This window comes from Aphelocoma coerulescens, unplaced genomic scaffold (assembly GCF_041296385.1).
Source record: "Aphelocoma coerulescens isolate FSJ_1873_10779 unplaced genomic scaffold, UR_Acoe_1.0 HiC_scaffold_204, whole genome shotgun sequence".
In the NCBI taxonomy this organism is placed as follows: domain Eukaryota; kingdom Metazoa; phylum Chordata; class Aves; order Passeriformes; family Corvidae; genus Aphelocoma; species Aphelocoma coerulescens.
Genome location: NW_027183550.1, coordinates 153,027 through 179,160, shown reverse-complemented (window position 1 = coordinate 179,160; position 26,134 = coordinate 153,027). Strand labels below are relative to the sequence as shown.

Here is a 26,134-nt window from a genome sequence, read left to right as displayed (position 1 = left end):
TCACCATCCTCATCCTCAGGTCCTCCATCCTCATCCTCGGGGCCTTCATCGCCGTCCTCGGGGCCTTCATCCCCCTCCTCCATCCTCCTCCTCGGGGCCTTCATCCCCTTCCTTGGGCCTCTCCTGCCTCCTCCTCCTCCTCTTCATTTTCAGCCCCTCCTCCCGCTACTCTTCCTCCCCTTCTCCGTCTCCCTCATCTTCATCGCCTCCTTCATCCTCATCCTCGGGGCCTTCATCGCCTCCTTCATCTTCCTCCTCGGGGCCTTCATCGCCGTCCTCGGGGCCTTCATCGCCTCCTTCATCCTCATCCTCAGGGCCTTCATCGCCACCTCCATCTTTACCCTCGGGGCCTTCATCCTCTCCTCCATCCTCATCCTCAGGGCCTTCATCCTCTCCTCCATCCTCATCCTCAGGGCCTCCATCCCCATCCTCATCCTCGGGGCCTCCATCCTCCTCCTCGGGGCCTTCATCGCCCTCCTTGGCCTCTCCCTGCTCCTCCTCCTCCTCCTCCTCCTCCTCGGGGCGCCGTGTCCAGCCGGGCTCGGGCCGGCAGCACGGACAGTCCGAGCGGTGCGCGGGCGCCGCGTCGCGCTGGGGGTTGTAGAAATCTGCCCCAAAAACGGGCAAACGGCCCCAAAAAAGCGGCCGGACAGCGGGGTGGTCACTGACTGACCGGCCACGGCCGGACAGCGGGGTGGTCACTCATTGAACGGCCCCAGTGGTCACTCACCCAGTAGCCCCAGTGGTCACTCACCCAGTAGCCCCAGTGGTCACTCACCCAGTAGCCCCAGTGGTCACTCACCCAATATCCCCAGTGGTCACTCATTGAACGGCCCCAGTGGTCACTCACCCAACAGCCCCAGTGGTCACTCACCCAATGGCCCCAGTGGTCACTCACCCAGTAGCCCCAGTGGTCACTCACCCAACAGCCCCAGTGGTCACTCACCCAGCAGCCCCAGCGGTCACTCACCCAGCAGCCCCAGTGGTCACCCAATAGCCCCAGTGGTCACTCACCCAGTAGCCCCAGTGGTCACTCATCCAGTAGCCCCAGTGGTCACTCACCCAATGGCCCCAGTGGTCACTCACCCAGCAGCCCCAGTGGTCACTCACCCAGTAGTCCCAGTGGTCACTCATCCAGTAGCCCCAGTGGTCACTCACCCAACGGCCCCAGTGGTCATTCACCCAGTAGCCCCAGTGGTCACTCACTGAACGGCCCCAGTGGTCACTCACTGAACGGCCCCAGTGGTCACTCACCCAGTAGCCCCGGTGGTCACTCACCCAGTAGCCCCAGTGGTCACTCACCCAACAGCCCCAGTGGTCACTCACCCAGTAGCCCCAGTGGTCACTCACCCAACAGCCCCAGTGGTCACTCACCCAACATTCCCAGTGGTCACTCACCCAGTAGCCCCAGTGGTCACTCACCCAACAGCCCCAGTGGTCACTCACCCAGTAGCCCCAGTGGTCACTCACTGAACGCCCCCAGTGGTCACTCACCCAGAAGCCCCAGTGGTCACTGACCCAGTAGCCCCAGTGGTCACTCACCCAACAGCCCCAGTGGTCACTCACCCAACATTCCCAGTGGTCACTCACCCAGCAGCCCCAGTGGTCACTCACCCAGTAGCCCCAGTGGTCACTCACCCAACAGCCCCAGTGGTCACTCACCCAGTAGCCCCAGTGGTCACTCACCCAACAGCCCCAGTGGTCACTCACCCAGCAGCCCCAGTGGTCACTCACCCAGTAGCCCCAGTGGTCACTCACCTAACATCCCCAGTGGTCACTCACCCAGTAGCCCCAGTGGTCACTCACCCAATGGCCCCGGTGGTCACTCACCCAGTAGCCCCAGTGGTCACTCACCCAGTAGCCCCAGTGGTCACTCACCCAACGGCCCCAGTGGTCACTCACTGAACGGCCCCAGTGGTCACTCACCCAACAGCCCCGGTGGTCACTCACCCAGTAGCCCCAGTGGTCACTCACCCAACATTCCCAGTGGTCACTCACCCAGTAGCCCCAGTGGTCACTCACCCAACAGCCCCAGTGGTCACTCACCCAACAGCCCCTGTGGTCACTCACCCAGTAGCCCCAGTGGTCACTCACTGAACGGCCCCAGTGGTCACTCACCCAGTAGCCCCAGTGGTCACTCACCCAGCAGCCCCAGTGGTCACCCAGTAGCCCCAGTGGTCACCCAGTAGCCCCAGTGGTCACTCACCCAACAGCCCCAGTGGTCACTCACCCAACAGCCCCAGTGGTCACTCACCCAACGGCCCCAGTGGTCACTCACCCAATGGCCCCAGTGGTCACTCACCCAGTAGCCCCAGTGGTCACTCACCCAATGGCCCCGGTGGTCACTCACCCAGTAGCCCCAGTGGTCACTCACCCAGTAGCCCCAGTGGTCACTCACCCAACAGCCCCAGTGGTCACTCACCCAACATCCCCAGTGGTCACTCACCCAGCAGCCCCAGTGGTCACTCACTGAACGCCCCCAGTGGTCACTCACCCAGTAGCCCCAGTGGTCACTCACCCAGCAGCCCCAGTGATCACCCAGTAGCCCCAGTGGTCACTCACTGAACGGCCCCAGTGGTCACTCACCCAGTAGCCCCGGTGGTCACTCACCCAATGGCCCCGGTGGTCACTCACCCAACGGCCCCAGTGGTCACTCACCCAGTAGCCCCAGTGGTCACTCACCCAACGGCCCCAGTGGTCACTCACCCAGCAGCCCCAGTGGTCACTCACCCAGTAGCCCCAGTGGTCACTCACCCAGCAGCCCTGGTGGTCACTCACCCAACAGCCCCAGTGGTCACTCACCCAGTAGCCCCAGTGGTCACTCACCCAGTAGCCCCAGTGGTCACTCACCCAACATCCCCAGTGGTCACTCACCCAGTAGCCCCAGTGGTCACTCACCCAACATCCCCAGTGGTCACTCACCCAGTAGCCCCAGTGGTCACTCACCCAGCAGCCCCAGTGATCACCCAGTAGCCCCAGTGGTCACTCACTGAACGGCCCCAGTGGTCACTCACCCAACATCCCCAGTGGTCACTCACCCAATGGCCCCGGTGGTCACTGACCCAGTAGCCCCAGTGGTCACTCACCCAATGGCCCCAGTGGTCACTCACCCAGCAGCCCCAGTGGTCACTCACCCAGCAGCCCCAGTGGTCACTCACCGAACGGCCCCGGCTGCGGTGGCCCCTCGAGCTCGGCCAGCAGGTCCAGCAGGACGCGGCACGTCCGGTCCCCTCTGGCCACGGCCAGAGCGCGCAGCCGCCGGACCCAGCCCGAGCCGCCCGGGGCTCCCAGCGCGGCCACCTCGGGCTCGGCCACGGCTCCGGCCGCGCGGAGTCCGGCCAGCAGCGCCTCGGCCGGGACGGAGTCCAGGCGCCGCTCCAGCCCCCGGCCGCCCGCTCGGACCCGCTCCAGCGCCGACATGGCGGCCGGAGGGGGCTGGACACTGGGAATGGACACTGGGAGTAAGGGCTGGACACTGGGAGTGGGGGCTGGACACTGGGAGTGGGGGCTGGACACTGGGAATGGACACTGGGAGTAAGGGCTGGACACTGGGAGTGGGGGCTGGACACTGGGAGTGGGGGCTGGACACTGGGAATGGACACTGGGAGTAAGGGCTGGACACTGGGAGTGGGGGCTGGACACTGGGAGTAAGGGCTGGACACTGGGAGTAAGGGCTGGACACTGGGAGTGGGGGCTGGACACTGGGAGTAAGGGCTGGACACTGGGAATGGACACTGGGAGTGGGGGCTGGACACTGGGAGTGGGGACTGGACACTGGGAGTAAGGGCTGGACACTGGGAGTGGGGGCTGGACACTGGGAATGGGGGCTGGACACTGGGAGTGGGGGCTGGACACTGGGAATGGACACTGGGAGTAAGGGCTGGACACTGGGAGTAAGGGCTGGACACTGGGAATGGACACTGGGAGTAAGGGCTGGACACTGGGTGTGGGGGCTGGACACTGGGAATGGACACTGGGAGTGGACACTGAGAGTAAGGGCTGGACACTGGGAGTGGGGGCTGGACACTGGGAGTGGGGGCTGGACACTGGGAGTGGACACTGGGAGTGGGGGCTGGACACTGGGAATGGACACTGGGAGTAAGGGCTGGACACTGGGAGTAAGGGCTGGACACTGGGAGTGGGGGCTGGACACTGGGAATGGACACTGGGAGTAAGGGCTGGACACTGGGAGTGGGGACTGGACACTGGGAATGGGGGCTGGACACTGGGAATGGACACTGGGAGTAAGGGCTGGACACTGGGAGTGGGGACTGGACACTGGGAGTGGGGGCTGGACACTGGGAGTGGACACTGGGAGTAAGGGCTGGACACTGGGAGTGGGGGCTGGACACTGGGAATGGGGGCTGGACACTGGGAGTGGGGGCTGGACACTGGGAATGGACACTGGGAGTAAGGGCTGGACACTGGGAGTGGGGACTGGACACTGGGAGTGGGGGCTGGACACTGGGAGTAAGGGCTGGACACTGGGAGTGGACACTGGGAGTAAGGGCTGGACACTGGGAATGGGGGCTGGACACTGGGAGTGGGGGCTGGACACTGGGAATGGGGGCTGGACACTGGGAATGGACACTGGGAGTAAGGGCTGGACACTGGGAGTGGGGGCTGGACACTGGGAATGGACACTGGGAGTAAGGGCTGGACACTGGGAGTAAGGGCTGGACACTGGGAATAAGGGCGGGACACTGGGAGTAAGGGCTGGACACTGGGAATGGACACTGGGAGTAAGGGCTGGACACTGGGAGTGGGGAATGGACACTGGGAATGGGGAATGGACACTGGGAGTGGGGGCTGGACACTGGGAGTGGGGGCTGGACACTGGGAATGGGCACTGGGAATGGGCACTGGGAGTGGGCACCGGGAGTGGGCACTGGGAATGGGCACTGGGAATGGGCACGGGGAATGGACACTGGGAATGGGCACTGGGAATGGGCACCGGGAATGGGCACCGGGAGTGGGCACTGGGAATGGGCACCGGGAGTGGACACTGGGAATGGGCACTGGGAATGGGCACTGGGAATGGGCACTGGGAGTGGGCACTGGGAATGGACACTGGGAGTGGGCACTGGGAATGGGCACTGGGAATGGGCACTGGGAATGGACACTGGGAGTGGGCACTGGGAATGGGCACTGGGAATGGACACTGGGAGTGGGCACTGGGAATGGGCACTGGGAATGGGCACTGGGAGTGGGCACTGGGAATGGGCACTGGGAATGGGCACTGGGAATGGACACTGGGAGTGGGCACTGGGAATGGGCACTGGGAATGGGCACTGGGAGTGGGCACTGGGAATGGGCACTGGGAATGGGCACTGGGAATGGACACTGGGAGTGGGCACTGGGAGTGGGCACTGGGAGTGGGCACTGGGAATGGGCACGGGGAATGGACACCGGGAATGGGCACTGGGAATGGGCACCGGGAATGGGCACCGGGAGTGGGCACTGGGAATGGGCACCGGGAGTGGACACTGGGAATGGGCACTGGGAATGGGCACTGGGAATGGGCACTGGGAGTGGGCACTGGGAATGGACACTGGGAGTGGGCACTGGGAATGGGCACTGGGAATGGGCACTGGGAATGGACACTGGGAGTGGGCACTGGGAATGGGCACTGGGAATGGGCACCGGGAGTGGGCACTGGGAATGGACACTGGGAGTGGGCACTGGGAATGGGCACTGGGAATGGGCACTGGGAGTGGGCACTGGGAATGGACACTGGGAATGGGCACTGGGAATGGACACTGGGAGTGGGCACTGGGAATGGGCACTGGGAATGGACACTGGGAATGGACACTGGGAGTGGGCACTGGGAGTGGGCACTGGGAATGGGCACTGGGAGTGGACACTGGGAATGGGCACTGGGAGTGGGCACCGGGAATGGGCACCGGGAATGGGCACTGGGAGTGGGCACCGGGAATGGGCACTGGGAGTGGGCACCGGGAATGGGCACCGGGAATGGGCACTGGGAGTGGGCACTGGGAGTGGGCACTGGGAGTGGACACTGGGAGTGGACACTGGGAATGGGCACCGGGAATGGACACTGGGAGTGGGCACTGGGAATGGACACTGGGAGTGGGCACTGGGAGTGGACACTGGGAATGGGCACTGGGAATGGGCACTGGGAGTGGGCACCGGGAGTGGGCACTGGGAATGGGCACTGGGAATGGGCACTGGGAGTGGGCACTGGGAATGGACACTGGGAATGGGCACTGGGAATGGGCACTGGGAGTGGGCACTGGGAGTGGGCACTGGGAATGGACACTGGGAATGGGCACTGGGAGTGGGCACCGGCCGCTGACCGCTGGATCAGTGCCCGCTGCCCCCAGAATGACCCCTGGGAGGGGCTCCGGCCACTGCCCCCTCCCCCACCCCCTATAGGGGCCTGTCCCCTATAGAACCCCCCCAACCCCTATAGAACCCCTCCCCAACTCCCGTCCCCTATAGAACCCCTCCCCCACCCCCTGGGGGCTCCCGTCCCCTATAGAACCCCCCTCCCCCCTCGCAGCCCTTATAGAACCCCCCTCCCCCCCTCCCGTCCCCTATAGAACCCCTCCCCCAGTCCCGTCCCCTATAGAAGCCCTCCCCCATCCCCTGGGGGCTCCCGGCCCCTATAGAACCCCCCTCCCCCCTCGCAGCCCTTATAGAACCCCCCTCCCCCCCTCCCGTCCCCTATATAACCCCCCTCCCCCCCTCCCGGCCCCTATAGAACCCCCCTCCCCCCCTCCCGGCCCCTATAGAACCCCCCTCCCCTCTCCCGTCCCCTATAGAACCCCCCTCCCCCCCTCCCATCCCCTATAGAACCCCCCTCCCCCCTCCCGTCCCCTATAGAACCCCCCTCCCCCCTCCCGGCCCCTATAGAACCCCCCTCCCCCCCTCCCGTCCCCTATAGAACCCCCCTCCCCCCCTCCCCCCCTCTATAGGACCCCCGTACCTGCTCCCGGCCCCGCACAGCCCCTATAGGGCCCCTATAGAGCCCCTCCCCCCCCCCCCGGGTATTTACGGCCCCGACCTTTACGGGCCGGCCAAGCCCCGCCCCCTGACGTCACTGGGGCTCCATAGGCCCTATAGGGGCTCCATAGGGTCCTGTGGGGGTTTATATGGGCTCTATAGAGTCCTTTAGGGGTTTATAGGGGCTCTATAGGGTCCTCTAGGGGTTTATAGGGGCTCCATAGGGTCCTGTGGGGGTTTATAGGGGCTCTATAGGGTCCTTTAGGGGTTTATAGGGGCTCCATAGGGTCCTTTAGGGGTTTATAGGGGCTCTATAGGGTCCTCTAGGGGTTTATAGGGGCTCCATAGGGTCCTGTGGGGTCCTATAGGGGCTCTATAGGCTCCTGTGGGGGTTTATAGGGGTTCTATAGGGTCCTACAGGGGCTCTATAGGGGTCCTATAGGGGTCCCACAAGGTCCTATAGGGGCCCTATAGGGTCCTGCGGGGGTTCCATAGGGTCCTATAGGGGTTTATAGGGGTCCTACAAGGTCCTATAGGGGCTCCACAGGGTCCTGCGGGGTTTATAGGGGTTCCATAGGGTCCTATAGGGGCTCCATAGGGATTCCATAGGGTCCTATAGGGGTCCTACAAGGTCCTATAGGGGCTCTACAGGGTCCTGTGGGGTTTATAGAGGTTCCATAGAGTCCCATAGGGGCCCTGTGGGGGTTCCATAGGGCTCTATAGGGGTTCCATAGGGTCCCATAGGGGTCCTATAGGGTCCTGTGGGGGTTCCATAGGGTCCTATAGGGGCTCTATAGGGGTCCTACAAGGTCCTATAGGGGCTCCATAGGGTCCCATAGGGGCTCCATGGGGTCCTACAGGGCTCTATAGGGGCCCTACCAGGTCCCATAGGGTCCCTATAGGCGCCTGCGGGGGTTCCCCGGGGTGTCTATAGGGCCCTTCGGATTCCTGTGGGGCTCTACAGGGTCACGTATGGGTCCTATAGGGCCCCAGAGAGCGTCTATAGGGTCCCATAGGGTTCTATAGGGTCCCCATAGGCTTCTATAGGCTCCTAGAGGATCCTATAGGGTCCCAGAGGGCGTCTATACGGTCCCATAGTTTCCTATAGGGTCTCCATAGGCTCCCATAACGCCCCATAGGGTTCTGTAGGCTCCTAGAGGGTTCTATAGGGCCCCCAGAGGCTTCTATAGGCTCCCCATAGGGTCCTATAGGGTCCCCATAGGGTTTTATAGGCTCCCAGATGGCGTCTGTAGGGTCCTAGAGGGTCCTATAGGCTCCCAGAGGGTCCTATAGGGTCCCCATAGGGTCCTATAGGCTCCTAGAGGGTTCTATAGGGTCCCCAGAGGCTTCTGTAGGCTCCCCATAGGGTCCTATAGGGTCCCCATAGGGTTTTATAGGCTCCCAGATGGCGTCTGTAGGGTCCTAGAGGGTCCTATAGGCTCCCAGAGGGTTCTATAGGGTCCCCATAGGGTCCTATAGGGTCCCCATAGGGTCCTATAGGCTCCTAGAGGGTTCTATAGGGTCCCCAGAGGCTTCTGTAGGCTCCCCATAGGGTCCTATAGGGTCCCCATAGGGTTCTATAGGCTCCCAGATGGCATCTATAGGGTCCGAGAGGGTCCTATAGGCTCCCAGAGGGTTCTATAGGGTCCCCATAGGGTTCTATAGGCTCCTAGAGGGTTCTATAGGGTCCCCATAGGGTTCTGTAGGCTCCTAGAGGGTTCTATAGGGCCCCCAGAGGCTTCTATAGGCTCCCCATAGGGTCCTATAGGGTCCCCATAGGGTCCTATAGGCTCCCATAGGCTCCCATAGGCTCCCATAGGCTCCCATAGGGTTCTATAGGCTCCCATAGGCTCCCATAGGCTCCCATAGGGTTCTATAGGGTTCTATAGGCTCCCATAGGCTCCCATAGGGTTCTATAGGGTTCTATAGGCTCCCATAGGCTCCCATAGGGCCCTACAGATCCCCCCCGAACCGCCCGCCAGGGGGCGCCCCGCTCTCCCCGCCCATTTTCCCGCCCCCCCCCCCCCCCCCCCTTTTCCCGCCAGGACCGTACCACCCCGCGGGGCTGCAGAGGGGGGAGCGCGCCGGCCCCCCCCGCGCGGGTGGCACGCGCCGGCCGAGGCCATAAAAGGGCGGGCGGGCGCGCGGGGCGCGCAGTGCGGGCGCCACGTGGAGCGGACGCGGGACGGGCGGCACCGCCATGGCCTCCAACGGTACCGGCGCCGCGGGGGGAACCCCCGGAGCCCTCCTCACCGCCCCCCAGACCCCTCCTCACCCACGGAGGGACCCCCCCAGACCCCTCCTCACCCCGGGAACCAGCGGGGGTTGCGCTGCCCAGCGCGATCCGGGCCGCCCGGGGGTGGATCCCTGTGTGGGGAGGGGGGGGGGGAGGTTCCGGCGGCCGCACGGTCAGCGCGGCGTTTGTGGAGTTGTTTTTAATTAGTGCGCTTCTAAACGGTTGTTGCCGCGTTAATTGTTGCAGTTGAGGCGTTGTTTCATTGTGGGTTTTTCACGGTTAGCGCTGTTCGGGGGGGGGGGGGGGTGTGATTTGATGCCGCCCCGTTTCTGCCGCGCCTCGCTCTTTTATTATTTTATTTTTAATCCATCGCTGTCTTCTCTTTCAATATTTCCGCGGCTTTGAAGAGATCCGTTTTAACCCCGCGCCGCAGATTTCGGGCTTTTTTTGGGGGGCTATGTTCACTGCTAAAACCACCGCGGGTGCGGCGGCGGGTTGAACAAAGCGCCGCGCCCGGATGCTCCTCACCCGCAGCGGCGAGCAAAACTAACCCAGAACCCCCAATCTGAACTAAAACCCTTTAATATTAGCCGCGCACCCCGGGCGTTCCGGAGGTTTTTGGGGTAATTTCGGGGTGTTTTAGGGGGTCTGGGACCCCTTTTTTTCCCCCCTTCCCGGCCGCCATTTTGTGGTTTTGCCGCTGCGCCACCGCCGCCATTTTGTGCGCGCGGCGCGTGCGCGGCGCCGCTGCCGCAGTGACACATCCGGGTCCTCGCGTGCAATCAAGCCGCGATTTCATTAAAGATTTATTTATCTCTACTTATTTATAAATTAATCAAAGAATCGCGCTCAAAATAAAACCCCTGCGAGTTCAATTTCGCGGTGAAAAACCTTGGCGCTTTCTCCTCTGCCGGGTGGGAAAGAGCCGCCGTGTCCTGAGGGGGAGGCTTCGGTTCCCACCCTCCCCTCCCCCGCTTTGTTGCGGGTTTCTGAGGGGAATTTCAACGTGCTTTAATGAAATAGAAAGTTTTAGAGTTAAATTTGCGTTTTATTGTGCTGTTCGTGTCGGTTTTTAGGGGAAATTCGGTGTTTTTAGCCCCTCCAGATTCGCCCCGCGGGGACCTTTATTTCTGTTGCGCGAAGCCTGAGGGGAATTTTAAACTTCCGCCTTCGTTCTAACATCGAAATATTTAAGTTTAATTTTATCTTTTTTAATCTGGCGTATTAATTCTTAAATTCGTTGGTTCGGTGAGGTTTTAGAGGTTTCTTCACTGGTAGAACCGTGTGCTTGTACAGCTCCTTTTTGTTCTGCGGTGCCTGAGGCGAATTTTAACCTTTTCCGTTATTTTTTGGTCAAGATCATTAAATTTTTTATTATTTACCCCTTTTTGTACCCCTTAAGTCACTAAATTTGAGCTCGGAGTGCTTTTTTGAGGGGGAAATTTGCTGTAAAACCGGGAATTTGGAGCCTCTTTTGTTGCGCGGAGCCTGAGGGCGCTTTAAACTCCGCTTTCGTTTTCGTATCTAAATATTTAAATTTCTCTTTAATTTCGCTTCATTACGATTGAACAATTAAATTTCGGGCTGATGTTGAGGGGATCAATTCGTTCATTTTTCTTTTGGGGAAGTTTTGCTCCTGGACAGGGATTTGGTGCTTCGGGGGGGGGGATGAAATTCCCAAATTTTCCTTTATTTTGTGCCGAAGTTTCGCTAATTCCGCACTGAAATCAGAAATAATTCTTAATTCTCTAATTAAGTGCATCAATTACGTTTATTCTGAGGTAGTTTTTGTGCAGTTTGGAGCTTTTTGCCAGTAATTAATGATGTTTATAGAGTGGCTTCTTTATTTAAATCTGGTTTTGCATTTATTAAGGGTTAGATTTTTATTTACTTGAAATTATTTTATTGATGTTTTTGCTATTAAATGCTTTTTATTCTTATAAAATTTATGAGTTGTTTAAAAATTTTTAGGTACTAACAGGGTGCATTTAATTGCTGTTATTGGTTGTTAATGAAGTTCTTTTAATCATAAAATTTGGGGTAAAGATAAAATCGGTTTATTTATTGATACATGATTGGCTATCGATTGGGTTTTAATGATGGAAAGAGGCGTAAAAGTATCTTTAATTAATACATGTTATTGATCATTAAGGGAGTACCTTTAATTACAGAAATTAGTGTAAAAATGCCCTAAATAAATCGATTTAACGTTGATTTTACACCAATTGGTGTAATTAGGAGTTTTGGCAAGTGATAATATGATCGTTAATGAATTAGAAGCATTAATGTGTCAATAAATTAATTAGTTTGGTTATATTTATGGTTATTGCTGTAATTAAAACCGCGCTAATGATGATATAGAAGGATTTATTTGAAGGTGTTCATTAGCTATAATGTTAATTGATTTGATTTTGATTAATTTAGAAGTATTTTGGAGATGTGTGTAACTAAAAGTGCTTTATCGATAATTAAAATTAAGTCTTATTAGTAATTGATGGCACTTGGTAAATATTCTGATTTAGAGGCGTTTAATGAGGGAGAAAAATCAATTTATTTAAAGGTATTTTCAGTGAGATTTTATTAATTAAAGCTGTTTTTTTAATGATTGATAATGCTAAAAAATCTGAGTCAATTGAAGATAATCTGGTGTCAATTTTTAATTGAAATAGTTCTGTTGATAACTAATAATTCCAAATAAATCGATTAATTTGGAGAAAAGGGGTTTGCTCCAAAATAACTCTTCAATTTCTTCTCCAATTAAAGCCTCTTGATCAATAACCAATAACTGCAGCTCACTGAGTCCATTCCGGGAGTTCAACACCTCGATAACCAATCAATAATCAATAATCGATCACCCCCAACCCCCTTGATTTGGAGCCATTTCTCACCCCGTTTCTCCCCTTTTTCTCCCCAGATTACAGCCAGACGGCGACGCAAAGGTACCGGCCCCTCCCCCACCCCCCTCCCCCTTCCCTAAAACCCCCCCGTTCCCGGGGGCCGTTTTTTAACCGATTCCGGCGTTTTTCTCCCCAGTTACGGCGCCTACCCCGCCCCCCCCAGCCAGAGCTACTCCCAGGGCGGGGGCCAGAGCTACTCCCAGCAGAGCTACGGCGGCTACGGCCAGGGCTCGGACACGGGCTACGGCCAGGGCGGCTACGGGGGCTCCTACGGACAGAGCCAGAGCAGTGAGTGCTCCCAGAAACCCCAAATTAGCCCAAATTAGCCCCAAAATCCTGCCTAAAATCCCAAAATCGGCGTTTTTGTACCCAAAATCAGCCGCAAAATCAGAGCTCGCCCACGGGCTACGGCCAGGGCGGCTACGGGGGCTCCTACGGACAGAGCCAGAGCAGTGAGTGCTCCCAGAAACCCCAAATTATCCAAAATTAGCCCCAAAATCCTGCCTAAAATCCCAAAATCGGCGTTTTTGTACCCAAAAAGGGCCCCAAAACGGCCCCAAAGGCAGAGCTCGCCCACGGGCTACGGCCAGGGCGGCTACGGGGGCTCCTACGGACAGAGCCAGAGCAGTGAGTGCTCTCAGAAACCCCAAATTATCCAAAATTAGCCCCAAAATCCTGCCTAAAATCCCAAAATCGGCGTTTTTGTACCCAAAAAGGGCCCCAAAATCAGAGCTTGCCCACGGGCTACGGCCAGGGCGGCTACGGGGGCTCCTACGGACAGAGCCAGAGCAGTGAGTGCTCCCAGAAACCCCAAATTATCCAAAATTAGCCCCAAAATCCTGCCTAAAATCCCAAAATCTGCATCTTTGTACCCCAAAATCAGCCCCAAAACGGCCCCAAAATCAGAGCTCACCCACGGGCTACGGCCAGGGCCAGAGCAGTGAGTGCTCCCAGAAACCCCAAATTAGCCCAAATTAGCCCCAAAATCCTGCCTAAAATCCCAAAATCTGCATCTTTGTACCCAAAAAGGCCCCAAAATCAGAGCTCGCCCACGGGCTACGGCCAGGGCGGCTACGGGGGCTCCTACGGACAGAGCCAGAGCAGTGAGTGCTCCCAGAAACCCCAAATTAGCCCAAATTAGCCCCAAAATCCTGCCTAAAATCCCAAAATCGGCGTTTTTGTACCCAAAAAGGGCCCCAAAACGGCCCCAAAGGCAGAGCTCGCCCACGGGCTACGGCCAGGGCGGCTACGGGGGCTCCTACGGACAGAGCCAGAGCAGTGAGTGCTCCCAAAATCCCAAAATAGCCCCAAAATGTCCCCAAATTATCCCAAAATTCTCATCCTTTTAGCCCAAAATCCTAAAATTGGCATTTTCATACCCAAAAAGGGCCCCAAAGGTAGAGCTCGGACATTGGGTGGGGTCAGGGGGGGTCAGCTGCTGCTGGGGACAGAGCCAGAGCAGGGAGTGCTCCCAAAAATCCCAAATTAGCCCAAAATAGCCCCAAAATATCCCAAAACTCTCATCCTTTTAGCCCAAAATCCTGCTTAAAATCCCAAAATCGGTGGTTTTGTACCCAAAAAAGGGCCCCAAAATCGGCCCCAAAGGCAGAGCTGGGACCCTGGGTGGGGTCAGCTCCTGCTGGGGACAGAACCAGAGCAGGGAGTGTTCCCAAAAATCCCAAATTGTCCTAAAATAGCCCCAAAATAGCGCCAAAATATTCTCAAATTATCCAAAATCCCACTTAAAATCCCAAAATCGGCGTTTTTGTACCCAAAGTCGGCCCCAAAGGCAGAGCTGGGACCCTGGGTGGGGTCAGGGGGGGTCAGCTGCTGCTGGGGACAGAGGCAGAGCAGGGAGTGCTCCCAGAAACCCCAAATTATCCGAAATTAGCCCCAAAATGCCCCAAAATCGGCGTTTTTGTACCCAAAATCAGCCGCAAAATCAGAGCTTGCCCACGGGCTACGGCCAGGGCAGCTACGGGGGCTCCTACGGACAGAGCCAGAGCAGTGAGTGCTCCCAAAAATCCCAAATTATCTTAAATTAGCCCCAAAATGTCCCCAAATTATCCCAAAATTCCCATCGTTTTAGCCCAAAATCCTGCCTAAAATCCTAAAATTGGCATTTTCATACCCAAAAACGGCCCCAAAATCAGAGCTCGCCCACGGGCTACGGCCAGGGCGGCTACGGGGGCTCCTACGGACAGAGCCAGAGCAGTGAGTGCTCCCAGAAACCCCAAATTATCCGAAATTAGCCCCAAAATCCTGCCTAAAATCCCAAAATCGGCGTTTTTGTACCCAAAAAGGGCCTCAATATCAGCCCCAAAGGCAGAGCTCGGACCCTGGGTGGGGTCAGGGGGGGTCAGCTGCTGCTGGGGACAGAGCCAGAGCAGGGAGTGCTCCCAGAAACCCCAAATTAGCCCAAATTAGCCCCAAAATGCTGCCTAAAATCCCAAAATCGGCGTTTTTGTACCCAAAAAGGGCCCCAAAATCAGAGCTCGCCCACGGGCTACGGCCAGGGCGGCTACGGGGGCTCCTACGGACAGAGCCAGAGCAGTGAGTGCTCCCAGAAACCCCAAATTATCCAAAATTAGCCCCAAAATCCTGCCTAAAATCCCAAAATCGGCATCTTTGTACCCCAAAATCAGCCCCAAAACGGCCCCAAAATCAGAGCTCGCCCACGGGCTACGGCCAGGGCGGCTACGGGGGCTCCTACGGACAGAGCCAGAGCAGTGAGTGCTCCCAAAATCCCAAATTAGCCCCAAAATCCTGCCTAAAATCCCAAAATCTGCATCTTTGTACCCCAAAATCGGCCCCAATATCGGCCCCAAAGGCAGAGCTCGGATCCTGGGTGGGGTCAGGGGGGGTCAGCTGCTGCTGGGGACAGAGGCAGAGCAGGGAGTGCTCCCAAAAATCCCAAATTATCCGAAATTAGCCCCAAAATGCCCCAAAATCGGCGTTTTTGTACCCAAAATCAGCCCCAAAATCAGAGCTCGCCCACGGGCTACGGCCAGGGCGGCTACGGGGGCTCCTACGGACAGAGCCAGAGCAGGGAGTGCTCCCAAAAATCCCAAATTATCCGAAATTAGCCCCAAAATCCTGCCTAAAATCCCAAAATCTGCATCTTTGTACCCCAAAAAGGGCCCCAAAACGGCCCCAAAGGCAGAGCTCGGATCCTGGGTGGGGTCAGGGGGGGTCAGCTGCTGCTGGGGACAGAGCCAGAGCAGGGAGTGCTCCCAGGAACCCCAAATCAGCCCAAATTAGCCCCAAAATCCTGCCTAAAATCCCAAAATTTGCATCTTTGTACCCCAAAAAGGGCCCCAAAACGGCCCCAAAATCAGAGCTCGCCCACGGGCTACGGCCAGGGCGGCTACGGGGGCTCCTACGGACAGAGCCAGAGCAGGGAGTGCTCCCAAAATCCCAAATTAGCCCCAAAATCCTGCCTAAAATCCCAAAATCTGCATCTTTGTACCCCAAAATCGGCCCCAATATCGGCCCCAAAGGCAGAGCTGGGACCCTGGGTGGGGTCAGGGGGGGTCAGCTGCTGCTGGGGACAGAGGCAGAGCAGGGAGTGCTCCCAAAAATCCCAAATTATCCGAAATTAGCCCCAAAATGTCCCAAATTATCCCAAAATTCCCGTCCTTTTAGCTTAAAATCCTGTTTAAAATCCCAAAATCGGCATTTTTGTACCCAAAATCGGCCCCAAAGGCAGAGCTGGGACCCTGGGTGGGGTCAGGGGGGGTCAGCTGCTGCTGGGGACAGAGGCAGAGCAGGGAGTGCTCCCAAAAATCCCAAATTATCCGAAATTAGCCCCAAAATGCCCCAAAATCGGCGTTTTTGTACCCAAAATCAGCCCCAAAATCAGAGCTCGCCCACGGGCTACGGCCAGGGCGGCTACGGGGGCTCCTACGGACAGAGCCAGAGCAGTGAGTGCTCCCAAAATCCCAAATTATCCCAAATTAGCCCCAAAATCCTGCCTAAAATCCCAAAATCTGCATCTTTGTACCCAAAAATCAGCCCCAAAACGGCCCCAAAGGCAGAGCTCGGATCCTGGGTGGGGTCAGGGGGGGTCAGCTGCTGCTGGGGACAGAGCCAGAGCAGGGAGTGCTCCCAAAAATCCCAAATTATCCGAAATTAGCCCCAAAATGCTGCCTAAAATCCCAAAATCGGCGTTTTTGTACCCAAAATCAGCCCCAAAATCAGAGCTCGCCCACGGGCTACGGCCAGGGCGGCTACGGGGGCTCCTACGGACAGAGCCAGAGCAGTGAGTGCTCCCAAAATCCCAAAATAGCCCCAAAATGTCCCCAAATTATCCCAAAATTCTCATCCTTTTAGCCCAAAATCCTAAAATTGGCATTTTCATACCCAAAAAGGGCCCCAAAGGTAGAGCTCGGACATTGGGTGGGGTCAGGGGGGGTCAGCTGCTGCTGGGGACAGAGCCAGAGCAGGGAGTGCTCCCAAAAATCCCAAATTAGCCCAAAATAGCCCCAAAATATCCCAAAACTCTCATCCTTTTAGCCCAAAATCCTGCTTAAAATCCCAAAATCGGTGGTTTTGTACCCAAAAAAGGGCCCCAAAATCGGCCCCAAAGGCAGAGCTGGGACCCTGGGTGGGGTCAGCTCCTGCTGGGGACAGAACCAGAGCAGGGAGTGTTCCCAAAAATCCCAAATTGTCCTAAAATAGCCCCAAAATAGCGCCAAAATATTCTCAAATTATCCAAAATCCCACTTAAAATCCCAAAATCGGCGTTTTTGTACCCAAAGTCGGCCCCAAAGGCAGAGCTGGGACCCTGGGTGGGGTCGGGGGGGGTCAGCTCCTGCTGGGGACAGAGCCAGAGCAGGGAGTGCTCCCAAAAATCCCAAATTAGCCCCAAATATCCCCAAAAAGATCCCAAAATAACCCAAAACTTCCCCCTTGAAAAGCCCCAAAATGGCCCCAAAACGGCCTCAGAAGCTCCTGGAGCAGCCGGAATTCCCAGAATTCCCAAAAATCCCCAAAAAAATCCCCAAATCCCAGCCTTGCCCCCCCCCCCCCCCCCCCCCCCAAATCCCTCCCAGCCCCCGACGGGATTTTGGGTTCATTTCTCTCAATTTTGGGTTCATTTATCCCGATTTTGGGTTCATTTCTCCCAATTTTGGTGTTGGTTTCTCTCAATTTTGGGCTCATTTATCCCGATTTTGGGCTCATTTATCCCGATTTTGGGCTCATTTATCCCGATTTTGGGCTGATTTATCCCAATTTTGGACTGATTTATCCGGATTTTGGGCTGATTTTTCCCATTTTTGGGCTGGTTTCTCCCAATTTTTCCCATTCCCAGCAGGATTTTGGGCTGATTTTTCCCATTTTTGGGGTTGGTTTCTCCCACTTTTGGGTTCATTTATCCCGATTTTGGGCTGATTTCTCCCAATTTTTGGGCAGATTTCTCCCGATTTCCCCATTTCCAGCGGGATTTTGGGTTCATTTATCTCGATTTTGGGCTGATTTCTCCCAATTTCCCCATTCCCAGCAGGATTTTGGGCTGATTCCTCCCATTTTTGGGCTGATTTCTCCCAATTTTTGGTTGATCTCTCCTAATTTCGGGCAGATTTTTCTCATTTTTGGGCTGATTTGTCCCAGTTTTCTCATTCCCAGCAGGATTTTGGGATGATTTTTCTCAATTTTGGGCTGATTTATCCCGGTTTTGGGGCTAATTTATCCCGATTTTCCCATTCTTAGCAGGATTTTGGGCTCATTTCTTCTGATTTTGGGCTCATCCCATTTTTGGGCTCATTTATCTCAATTTTGGGCTGATTTCTCCCAATTTGGGGCTTATTTCTCCCATTTTTCCCGTTCTCAGCAGGATTTTGGGCTAATTTATTCCAATTTTGGGCTCATTTATCTCAATTCTGGGCTGATTTCTCCCGATTTTCCCATTCCCAGCAAGATTTTGGGCTCGTTTATCTCATTTTTGGACTGATGTATCCTGATTTTGGGCTGATTTATCCAGATTTTGGGCTGATTTTTCCCATTTTTGGGCTGATTTTTCCCAATTTTCGGCTGGTTTCTCCCATTTTTGGGCTCATTTCGCCCAATTTCCCCATTCCCAGCAGGATTTTGGGCTGATTTCTCCTGATTTTGGGCTGATTTATCCCGATTTTCCCATTCCCAGCTGGACTTTGGGCTGATTTATCCCAATTTTGGGCTCATTCCTCCCATTTTTGGGCTGATTTCTGCCATTTTTGGCCTGCTTTTTCCCTCTTTTCCCCATTTTCCATGTTTCCATTCTGATTTCTCCCATTTTGGGGCTGCTCCATCCCATTTCCCCCATTCCTGGGTGCATTTCCGATGCCATTTTCCCCATTTTCCTTCCATTTTCCCCCTTTTCCCTCTCATTTCTCCTTTTCCCTCCCATTTCCCCCTTTTTTTTTCTGATTTTCCCCCTTTTCTCTCCCATTTCCCCCCTTTTTTCTCCCAATTCCCTCCTTTTCCCTCCAATTTTCCCCATTTTTTTCCATTTTCCATGTTTTCGCTCTGATTTTTCCCCTTTTCCCTCCTATTTTCCCCTTTTCCCCTCCCATTTTGCCCATTTCCCCTCCATTTCCCCCATTTTCCCCCTGTTTTCTCTATTCCCCCCATTTTTGCCCATTTTCCCCCTTTTTCACCCCAAATTTCTCCTCTTTTCCCCCATTTTTCCCCTTTCCCCTCCATTTCCCCCCCATTTTTGCCCATTTCCCCCTTTTTTCTCTATTCCCCCCATTTTTGCCCATTTTCCCCCTTTTTCACCCCAAATTTCCCCTCTTTTCCCCCATTTTTCCCCTTTCCCCTCCATTTCCCCCCCATTTTTGCCCATTTCCCCCTTTTTTTCTCTATTCCCCCTATTTTTGCCCATTTTCCCCCTTTTTCACCCCAAATTTCCCCTCTTTTCCCCCCATTTTCCCCCCTTTTCCCCTCCCATTTCCCCCCTATTTTTTCCCATTTTCCCCCTTTTCCTCTCCATTTTCCCTTCTCTTTTTGCCCATTTCCCCCCATTTCCCCCCATTTCCCCCCATTTCCCCCTTCCCCCTCCATCCCCCCCCCATTTTCCCCCATTTTCCCCCATTCCCCCCCCTTTTTGCCCATTTTCCCCCTTTTTCACCCCAAATTTCCCTTCTTTTCCCCCTTTCCTGTCTGTTTTCCCCTCCCTTTTTCCCCTTTTCCTCTCCCATTTCCTCCCTATTTTTTCCCATTTTCCCCCTTTCCCTTCCATTTCCCCCATTTTCCCCCTTTTTTCTCCATCTCCCCCCATTTTTGCCCATTTTCCCCCTTTTTCACCCCAAATTTCCCCTGTTTTCCCCACATTTTCCCTGTTTTTCCTCTGTTTTTACCCATTTTTGCCCATTTTCCCCCTTTTTTCCCTCCCATTTTCCCCCTTTTTCCTCCATTTTCCCTCCCATTTTGCCCATTTCCCCTCAATTTCCCCCCATTTTTCCCCTTTCCCCTCCATTCCCCCCATTTTTGCCCATTTTCCCCCTTTTTCACCCCAAATTTCCCCTCTTTCCCCCATTTTTCCCCTTTCCCCTCCATTTCCCCCCCATTTTTTCCCATTTCCCCCCTTTTTTCTCTATTCCCCCCATTTTTGCCCATTTTCCCCCTTTTTCACCCCAAATTTCCCCTCTTTTCCCCCTTTCCTGTCTGTTTTCCCCTCCCATTTTCTCCCTTTTTCTCTCCCATTTTCCCCTCCATTTTTGCCCATTTTTGCCCATTTTCCCCCATTTTCCCCCTTCCCCCTCCATCCCCCCATTTTTGCCCATTTTCCCCCTTTTTCACCCCAAATTTCCCCTCTTTTCCCCACATTTTCCCTGTTTTTCCTCTGTTTTTACCCATTTTTGCCCATTTTCCCCCTTTTTTCCCTCCCATTTTCCCCCTTTTTCCTCCATTTCCCCTTCTCGTTTTGCCCATTTCCCCTCCCTTTTTGCCCATTTCCCCTCCATTTCCCCCCATTTTCCCCCTTTCCCCTCCATCTCCCCCCATTTTTGCCCATTTTCTCCCTTTTTCACCCCAAATTTCCCCTCTTCTCCCCCCATTTTCCCCCTTTTCCCCTCCCATTTCCCCTCCATTTTCCCCTTTTCCCCCATTCCCCCCCATTTTTGCCCATTTTCCCCCTTTTTCACCCCAAATTTCCCTTCTTTTCCCCCTTTCCTGTCTGTTTTCCCCTCCCTTTTTCCCCTTTTCCTCTCCCATTTCCTCCCTATTTTTTCCCATTTTCCCCCTTTCCCTTCCATTTCCCCCATTTTCCCCCTTTTTTCTCCATCTCCCCCCATTTTTGCCCATTTTCCCCCTTTTTCACCCCAAATTTCCCCTCTTTTCCCCCCATCTTCCCCCCTTTTCCCCTCCCATTTCCCCCCCATTTTTGCCCATTTCCCCCCTTTTTTCTCTATTCCCCCCATTTTTGCCCATTTTCCCCCTTTTTCACCCCAAATTTCCCCTCTTTTCCCCCCATTTTCCCCCCTTTTCCCCTCCCATTTCCCCCCCTTTTTGCCCATTTTCCCCCTTTTCCCCTCCCATTTCCCCTCCATTTTCCCCCATTTTCCCCCATTTTCCCCCATTCCCCCCATTTTTGCCCATTTTCCCCCTTTTTCACCCCAAATTTCCCCTCTTTTCCCCCTTTCCCGTCTGTTTTTCCCTCCCATTTTCCCCCTTTTCCTCTCCCATTTCCCCTCCATTTTTGCCCATTTTCCCCCATTTTCCCCCATTTTCCCCCATTTTCCCCCATTTTCCCCCATTTTCCCCCATTTTCCCCCTTCCCCCTCCATCCCCCCCCCTATTTTTGCCCATTTTCCCCCTTTTCCTCTCCATTTTCCCTTCTCTTTTTGCCCATTTCCCCCCATTTCCCCCATTTTCCCCCTTCCCCCTCCATCCCCCCCCCCCATTTTTGCCCATTTTCCCCCTTTTTCACCCCAAATTTCCCCTCTTTTTCCCCTCCCAGGTTACTCGGCGCCGGCGGCTCCTCCCTCCTACGGCTCCGGCGGCTTCGGCTCCGCCCAGAGCTCGCAGGGCTCCTACGGCCAGAGCTCGTCCTACCCGGGCTACTCGCAGCCCCCGGCCACCGCCTCGGGGAGGTGAGGGAGCCTCCTTAATTACCGCTAATTAATTCATTAATGAGCCGCTAATTACCCACCCCAGTGACTCCCAGTGACTCCCAGTGACTCCCAGTGACTCCCAGTAACTCCCAGTAACTCCCAGTAACTCCCAGTAACCCCAGAGCTCGTCCTACCCGGGCTACTCGCAGCCCCCGGCCACCGCCTCGGGGAGGTGAGGGAGCCTCCTTAATTACCGCTAATTAATTCATTAATGAACCGCTAATTACCCACCCCAGTAACTCCCAGTAACTCCCAGTAACTCCCAGTAACCCCAGAGCTCGTCCTACCCGGGCTACTCGCAGCCCCCGGCCACCGCCTCGGGGAGGTGAGGGAGCCTCCTTAATTACCGCTAATTAATTCATTAATGAACCGCTAATTACCCACCCCAGTAACTCCCAGTGACTCCCAGTAACTCCCAGTAACTCCCAGTAACCCCAGAGCTCGTCCTACCCGGGCTACTCGCAGCCCCCGGCCACCGCCTCGGGGAGGTGAGGGAGCCTCCTTAATTACCGCTAATTAATTCATTAATGAGCCGCTAATTACCCACCCCAGTAACTCCCAGTAACTCCCAGTAACTCCCAGTAACTCCCAGTAACCCCAGAGCTCGTCCTACCCGGGCTACTCGCAGCCCCCGGCCACCGCCTCGGGGAGGTGAGGGAGCCTCCTTAATTACCGCTAATTAATTCATTAATGAGCTGCTAATTACCCACCCCAGTAACTCCCAGTGACTCCCAGTGACTCCCAGTGACTCCCAGTAACTCCCAGTAACTCCCAGTAACTCCCAGTAACCCCAGAGCTCGTCCTACCCGGGCTACTCGCAGCCCCCGGCCACCGCCTCGGGGAGGTGAGGGAGCCTCCTTAATTACCGCTAATTAATTCATTAATGAACCGCTAATTACCCACCCCAGTAACTCCCAGTAACTCCCAGTAACTCCCAGTAACCCCAGAGCTCGTCCTACCCGGGCTACTCGCAGCCCCCGGCCACCGCCTCGGGGAGGTGAGGGAGCCTCCTTAATTACCGCTAATTAATTCATTAATCAACCGCTAATTACCCACCCCAGTAACTCCCAGTAACTCCCAGTGACTCCCAGTAACTCCCAGTAACCCCAGAGCTCGTCCTACCCGGGCTACTCGCAGCCCCCGGCCACCGCCTCGGGGAGGTGAGGGAGCCTCCTTAATTACCGCTAATTAATTCATTAATGAGCTGCTAATTACCCACCCCAGTGACTCCCAGTAACTCCCAGTAACTCCCAGTAACTCCCAGTAACTCCCAGTAACCCCAGAGCTCGTCCTACCCGGGCTACTCGCAGCCCCCGGCCACCGCCTCGGGGAGGTGAGGGAGCCTCCTTAATTACCGCTAATTAATTAATGAGCTGCTAATTACCCACCCCAGTAACTCCCAGTAACTCCCAGTAACTCCCAGTAACTCCCAGTAACCCCAGAGCTCGTCCTACCCGGGCTACTCGCAGCCCCCGGCCACCGCCTCGGGGAGGTGAGGGAGCCTCCTTAATTACCGCTAATTAATTCATGAGCTGCTAATTACCCACCCCAGTGACTCCCAGTAACTCCCAGTAACTCCCAGTAACTCCCAGTAACCCCAGAGCTCGTCCTACCCGGGCTACTCGCAGCCCCCGGCCACCGCCTCGGGGAGGTGAGGGAGCCTCCTTAATTACCGCTAATTAATTCATGAGCTGCTAATTACCCACCCCAGTGACTCCCAGTGACTCCCAGTAACTCCCAGTAACTCCCAGTAACCCCAGAGCTCGTCCTACCCGGGCTACTCGCAGCCCCCGGCCACCGCCTCGGGGAGGTGAGGGAGCCTCCTTAATTACCGCTAATTAATTAATGAGCTGCTAATTACCCACCCCAGTAACTCCCAGTAACTCCCAGTAACTCCCAGTAACTCCCAGTAACTCCTCCCAACCTGTGCTGCCCCCTACTGGCGGTGTGTGTTAATTAACGAATGAATTAATTAATTAATCAGGTGCTAATTAGTGGTAATTAGTGGGTGGTAATTGGGTTCATGGCTTCGGGAAGGGCGAACGCTGCGGGGGGGGTTTTGGGGTGAATTCCGGGGATTTTGGGTCAATTCCGGGCGGTTTTGGGTTCAAATTTGGGGGTTTTGGGTCAGATTCTGTTTTGGGGTGAATTCCGGGGATTTTGGGTCAATTCCGGGCGGTTTTGGGTTCAAATTTGGGGTTTTTTTTGGGTCAGTTCTGGCGTTTTTTTGGTCTCATTCCCTTTTGGGGTGAATTCTGTGGTTTTTTTGTGAATTCCGGGCGGTTTTGGGTCAATTTTGGGGGGTTTTGGGTCTGATTCCGTTTTGGGGTGAATTCTGGGGATTTTGGGTCAGTTCTGGGTTCAGTTTTGAAGGGTTTTGGGTCTGATTCTTTTTTGGGGTGAATTCTGTGGTTTTTGGGTCAATTCCGGGTGGTTTTTGGGTCAATTCCGGGCGGTTTTGGGTCAATTCCAGGTGGTTTTGGGTCAGTTTGGGGGGTTTTGGGTCTGATTCCGTTTTGGGGTGAATTCTGGGGATTTTGGGTCAATTTCGGGCGGTTTTGGGTCAATTCCGGGAGGTTTTGGGTCAATTCTGGGCGGTTTTGGGTCAATTCCAGGTGGTTTTGGGTCAATTCCGGGCAGTTTTGGGTCAATTCCGGGCGGTTTTGGTTCAATTCCGGGCGGTTTTGGTTCAATTCCGGGCGGTTTTGGGTCAATTCCGGGAGGTTTTGGGTCAATTCTGGGCGGTTTTGGGTCAATTCCGGGCGGTTTTGGGTCAATTCCGGGAGGTTTTGGGTCAATCTTGGGTGTTTTTGGGTCAATTCCGTGTCCTTTTCACCGCTTCCCGCCTCGTTTTGCCTCTCATTCCCTGGTTTTGGGGTGAATTCTGGGTGTTTTTGGGTCAATTCCGGGTGGTTTTGGGTCAATTCCGGGTGGTTTTGGGTCAATTCCAGGCGGTTTTGGGTCAATTCCGGGCAGTTTTGGGTGAATTCTGGGCGTTTTGGCTCAATTCTGCGTCCTTTTCACCGCTTCCCGCCTCCTTTTGCCTCTAATTCCGGGCGCTTTTTGGGGTGAATTCCGGGCGGTTTTGGGTCAATTCCGGGCGGTTTTGGGTGAATTCCGGGTGTTTTCACCGCTTCCCGCCTCGTTTTGCGTCTCATTCCCTGGTTTTGGGGTGAATTCTGGGTGGTTTTGGGTCAATTCCGGGTGGTTTTGGGTCAATTCCAGGTGGTTTTGGGTCAATTCCGGGAGGTTTTGGGTGAATTCTGGGTGGTTTTGGGCGAATTCCGGGTGGTTTTGGGTCAATTCCGGGTGGTTTTGGGTCAATTCCGGGTGTTTTTGGGTCAATTCCAGGCGGTTTTGGGTCAATTCCAGGTGTTTTTTGGGTGAATTCCGGGCGGTTTTGGGTCAGTTCCAGGGGTTTTTGGGTCACTCCCGGCCCCTTTTGACCGATTCCTGCCTCGTTTTGCCTCTACTTCCCTGGTTTTGGGCTGAATTCTGGGTGGTTTTGGGTCAATTCCGGGAGGTTTTGGGTCAATTCCGGGCAGTTTTGGGTCAATTCCGGGCGGTTTTGGGTGAATTCCGGGTGTTTTCACCGCTTCCCGCCTCGTTTTGCCTCTAATTCCCCGTTTTTTGGGGTGAATTCCGGGTGGTTTTGGGTCAATTCCGGGCAGTTTTGGGTCAATTCCGGGCGGTTTTGGGTGAATTCCGGGTGTTTTCACCGCTTCCCGCCTCGTTTTACCTCTAATTCCCCGTTTTTTGGGCTGAATTCCGGGCGGTTTTTGGAGTGAATTCCGGGCGGTTTTGGGTCAATTCCGGGCGGTTTTGGGTCAATTCCGGGTGGTTTTGGGTCAATTCCGGGCAGTTTTGGGTCAATTCTGGGCGGTTTTGGGTCAATTCCGTGTCCTTTTCACCGCTTCCCATCTCGTTTTGCCTCTAATTCCCTGATTTTGGGGTGAATTCCGGGTGGTTTTGGGTCAATTCCGGGTGGTTTTGGGTCAATTCCGGGTGGTTTTGGGTCAATTCCAGGTGGTTTTGGGTCAATTCCAGGTGGTTTTGGGTCAATTCTGGGCGGTTTGGGGTCAATTCCGTGTCCTTTTCACCGTTTCCCGCCTCGTTTTGCCTCTAATTCCCCGTTTTTTGGGGTGAATTCCGGGCGGTTTTGGGTCAATTCCAGGTGGTTTTGGGTCAATTCCGGGCAGTTTTGGGTGAATTCTGGGTGTTCTCACCACTTCCCGCCTCGTTTTGCCTCTAATTCCGGGCGCTTTTTGGGGTGAATTCCGGGCAGTTTTGGGTCAATTCCGGGCGGTTTTGGGTGAATTCCGGGTGTTTTCACCACTTCCCGCCTCGTTTTGCCTCTAATTCCCTGGTTTTGGGGTGAATTCTGGGTGTTTTTGGGTCAATTCCGGGCGGTTTTGGGTCAATTCCGTGTCCTTTTCACCGCTTCCCACCTCGTTTTGCCTCTCATTCCCTGGTTTTGGGCTGAATTCTGGGTGGTTTTGGGTCAATTCCGGGCAGTTTTGGGTCAATTCCGGGCGGTTTTGGGTGAATTCTGGGTGTTTTCACCGCTTCCCGCCTCCTTCTGCCTCTCATTCCCGTTTTTTTGGGCTGAATTCCCTCTTTTCCCAGCTATGGCAGCGGCTCCGGCAGCTCCAGCTACGGCCAGGCCCCGAGCGGGGGCTACAGCCAGCAGCAGAGCGGGGGCTACAACCAGCAGAGCTACGGCCAGCAGTCCTCCTACAACCCCCCCCCCAGCTACAGCCAGCAGGGCCAGTACAGCTCCGGAGGCTGTGAGTCCAAACCCCGGGATTTTGGGGCGAAATCCGCGGGTTTTGGGCAAAATCGGGACCGAAATCGGCCGAATTTGGGGATTTTGGGGTGGAATTCCAGGGGGTTGGGGTGGGAACAGTCGTCCTACAACCCCCCATGAGCTACAGGCAGCG

At 55.1% G+C, this 26,134-nt stretch overlaps 2 protein-coding genes across 5 annotated transcripts in view; one reads left to right on the top strand and one right to left on the bottom strand.

Annotated features, from left to right (window-relative positions):
• On the bottom strand, positions 1-7,046 carry LOC138101134 (sodium/potassium/calcium exchanger 1-like). Of its 4 annotated transcripts, none has more exons than XM_068998988.1 (4): positions 6,950-6,985; positions 3,159-3,442; positions 273-608; positions 1-239 (listed from the first exon to the last, which is right to left on the bottom strand). In XM_068998988.1, the coding sequence occupies exons 2-4, from the start codon at positions 3,418-3,420 to the stop codon at positions 166-168; spliced, it is 672 nt and encodes a 223-aa protein (XP_068855089.1). In that variant the 5' UTR covers positions 3,421-3,442; positions 6,950-6,985; the 3' UTR covers positions 1-165. The 4 variants fall into 4 exon arrangements, with proteins under 4 accessions (XP_068855089.1, XP_068855088.1, XP_068855087.1 ...); XM_068998987.1 differs by having other exon boundaries at positions 1-383; positions 417-608; XM_068998986.1 differs by lacking the exon at positions 6,950-6,985 and adding an exon at positions 7,028-7,046 and having other exon boundaries at positions 1-608.
• Positions 7,047-9,095: 2,049 nt separating this feature from the next.
• The window catches only part of FUS (FUS RNA binding protein), a 52,749-nt gene continuing 35,710 nt past the window's right edge, over positions 9,096-26,134 (top strand). Inside the window, 5 exon segments of the mRNA XM_068999008.1 lie at positions 9,096-9,179; positions 12,117-12,141; positions 12,236-12,387; positions 21,041-21,173; positions 25,821-25,981. Coding sequence (XP_068855109.1) covers positions 9,167-9,179; positions 12,117-12,141; positions 12,236-12,387; positions 21,041-21,173; positions 25,821-25,981 — 484 coding nt within the window. The 5' untranslated portion in view covers positions 9,096-9,166.

What these genes read in the sequence shown, in the direction of transcription:
- LOC138101134 (XM_068998986.1), bottom strand. Translation starts at nt 3,420, where the DNA reads ATGTCGGCGCTGGAGCGGGTCCGAGCGGGCGGCCGGGGGCTGGAGCGG. An exon ending in ACCGCAGCCGGGGCCGTTCG is followed by an intron (nt 609 to 3,158) that starts GTGAGTGACCAC and finishes TTTTTGGGGCAG; the next exon opens with ATTTCTACAACCCCCAGCGC.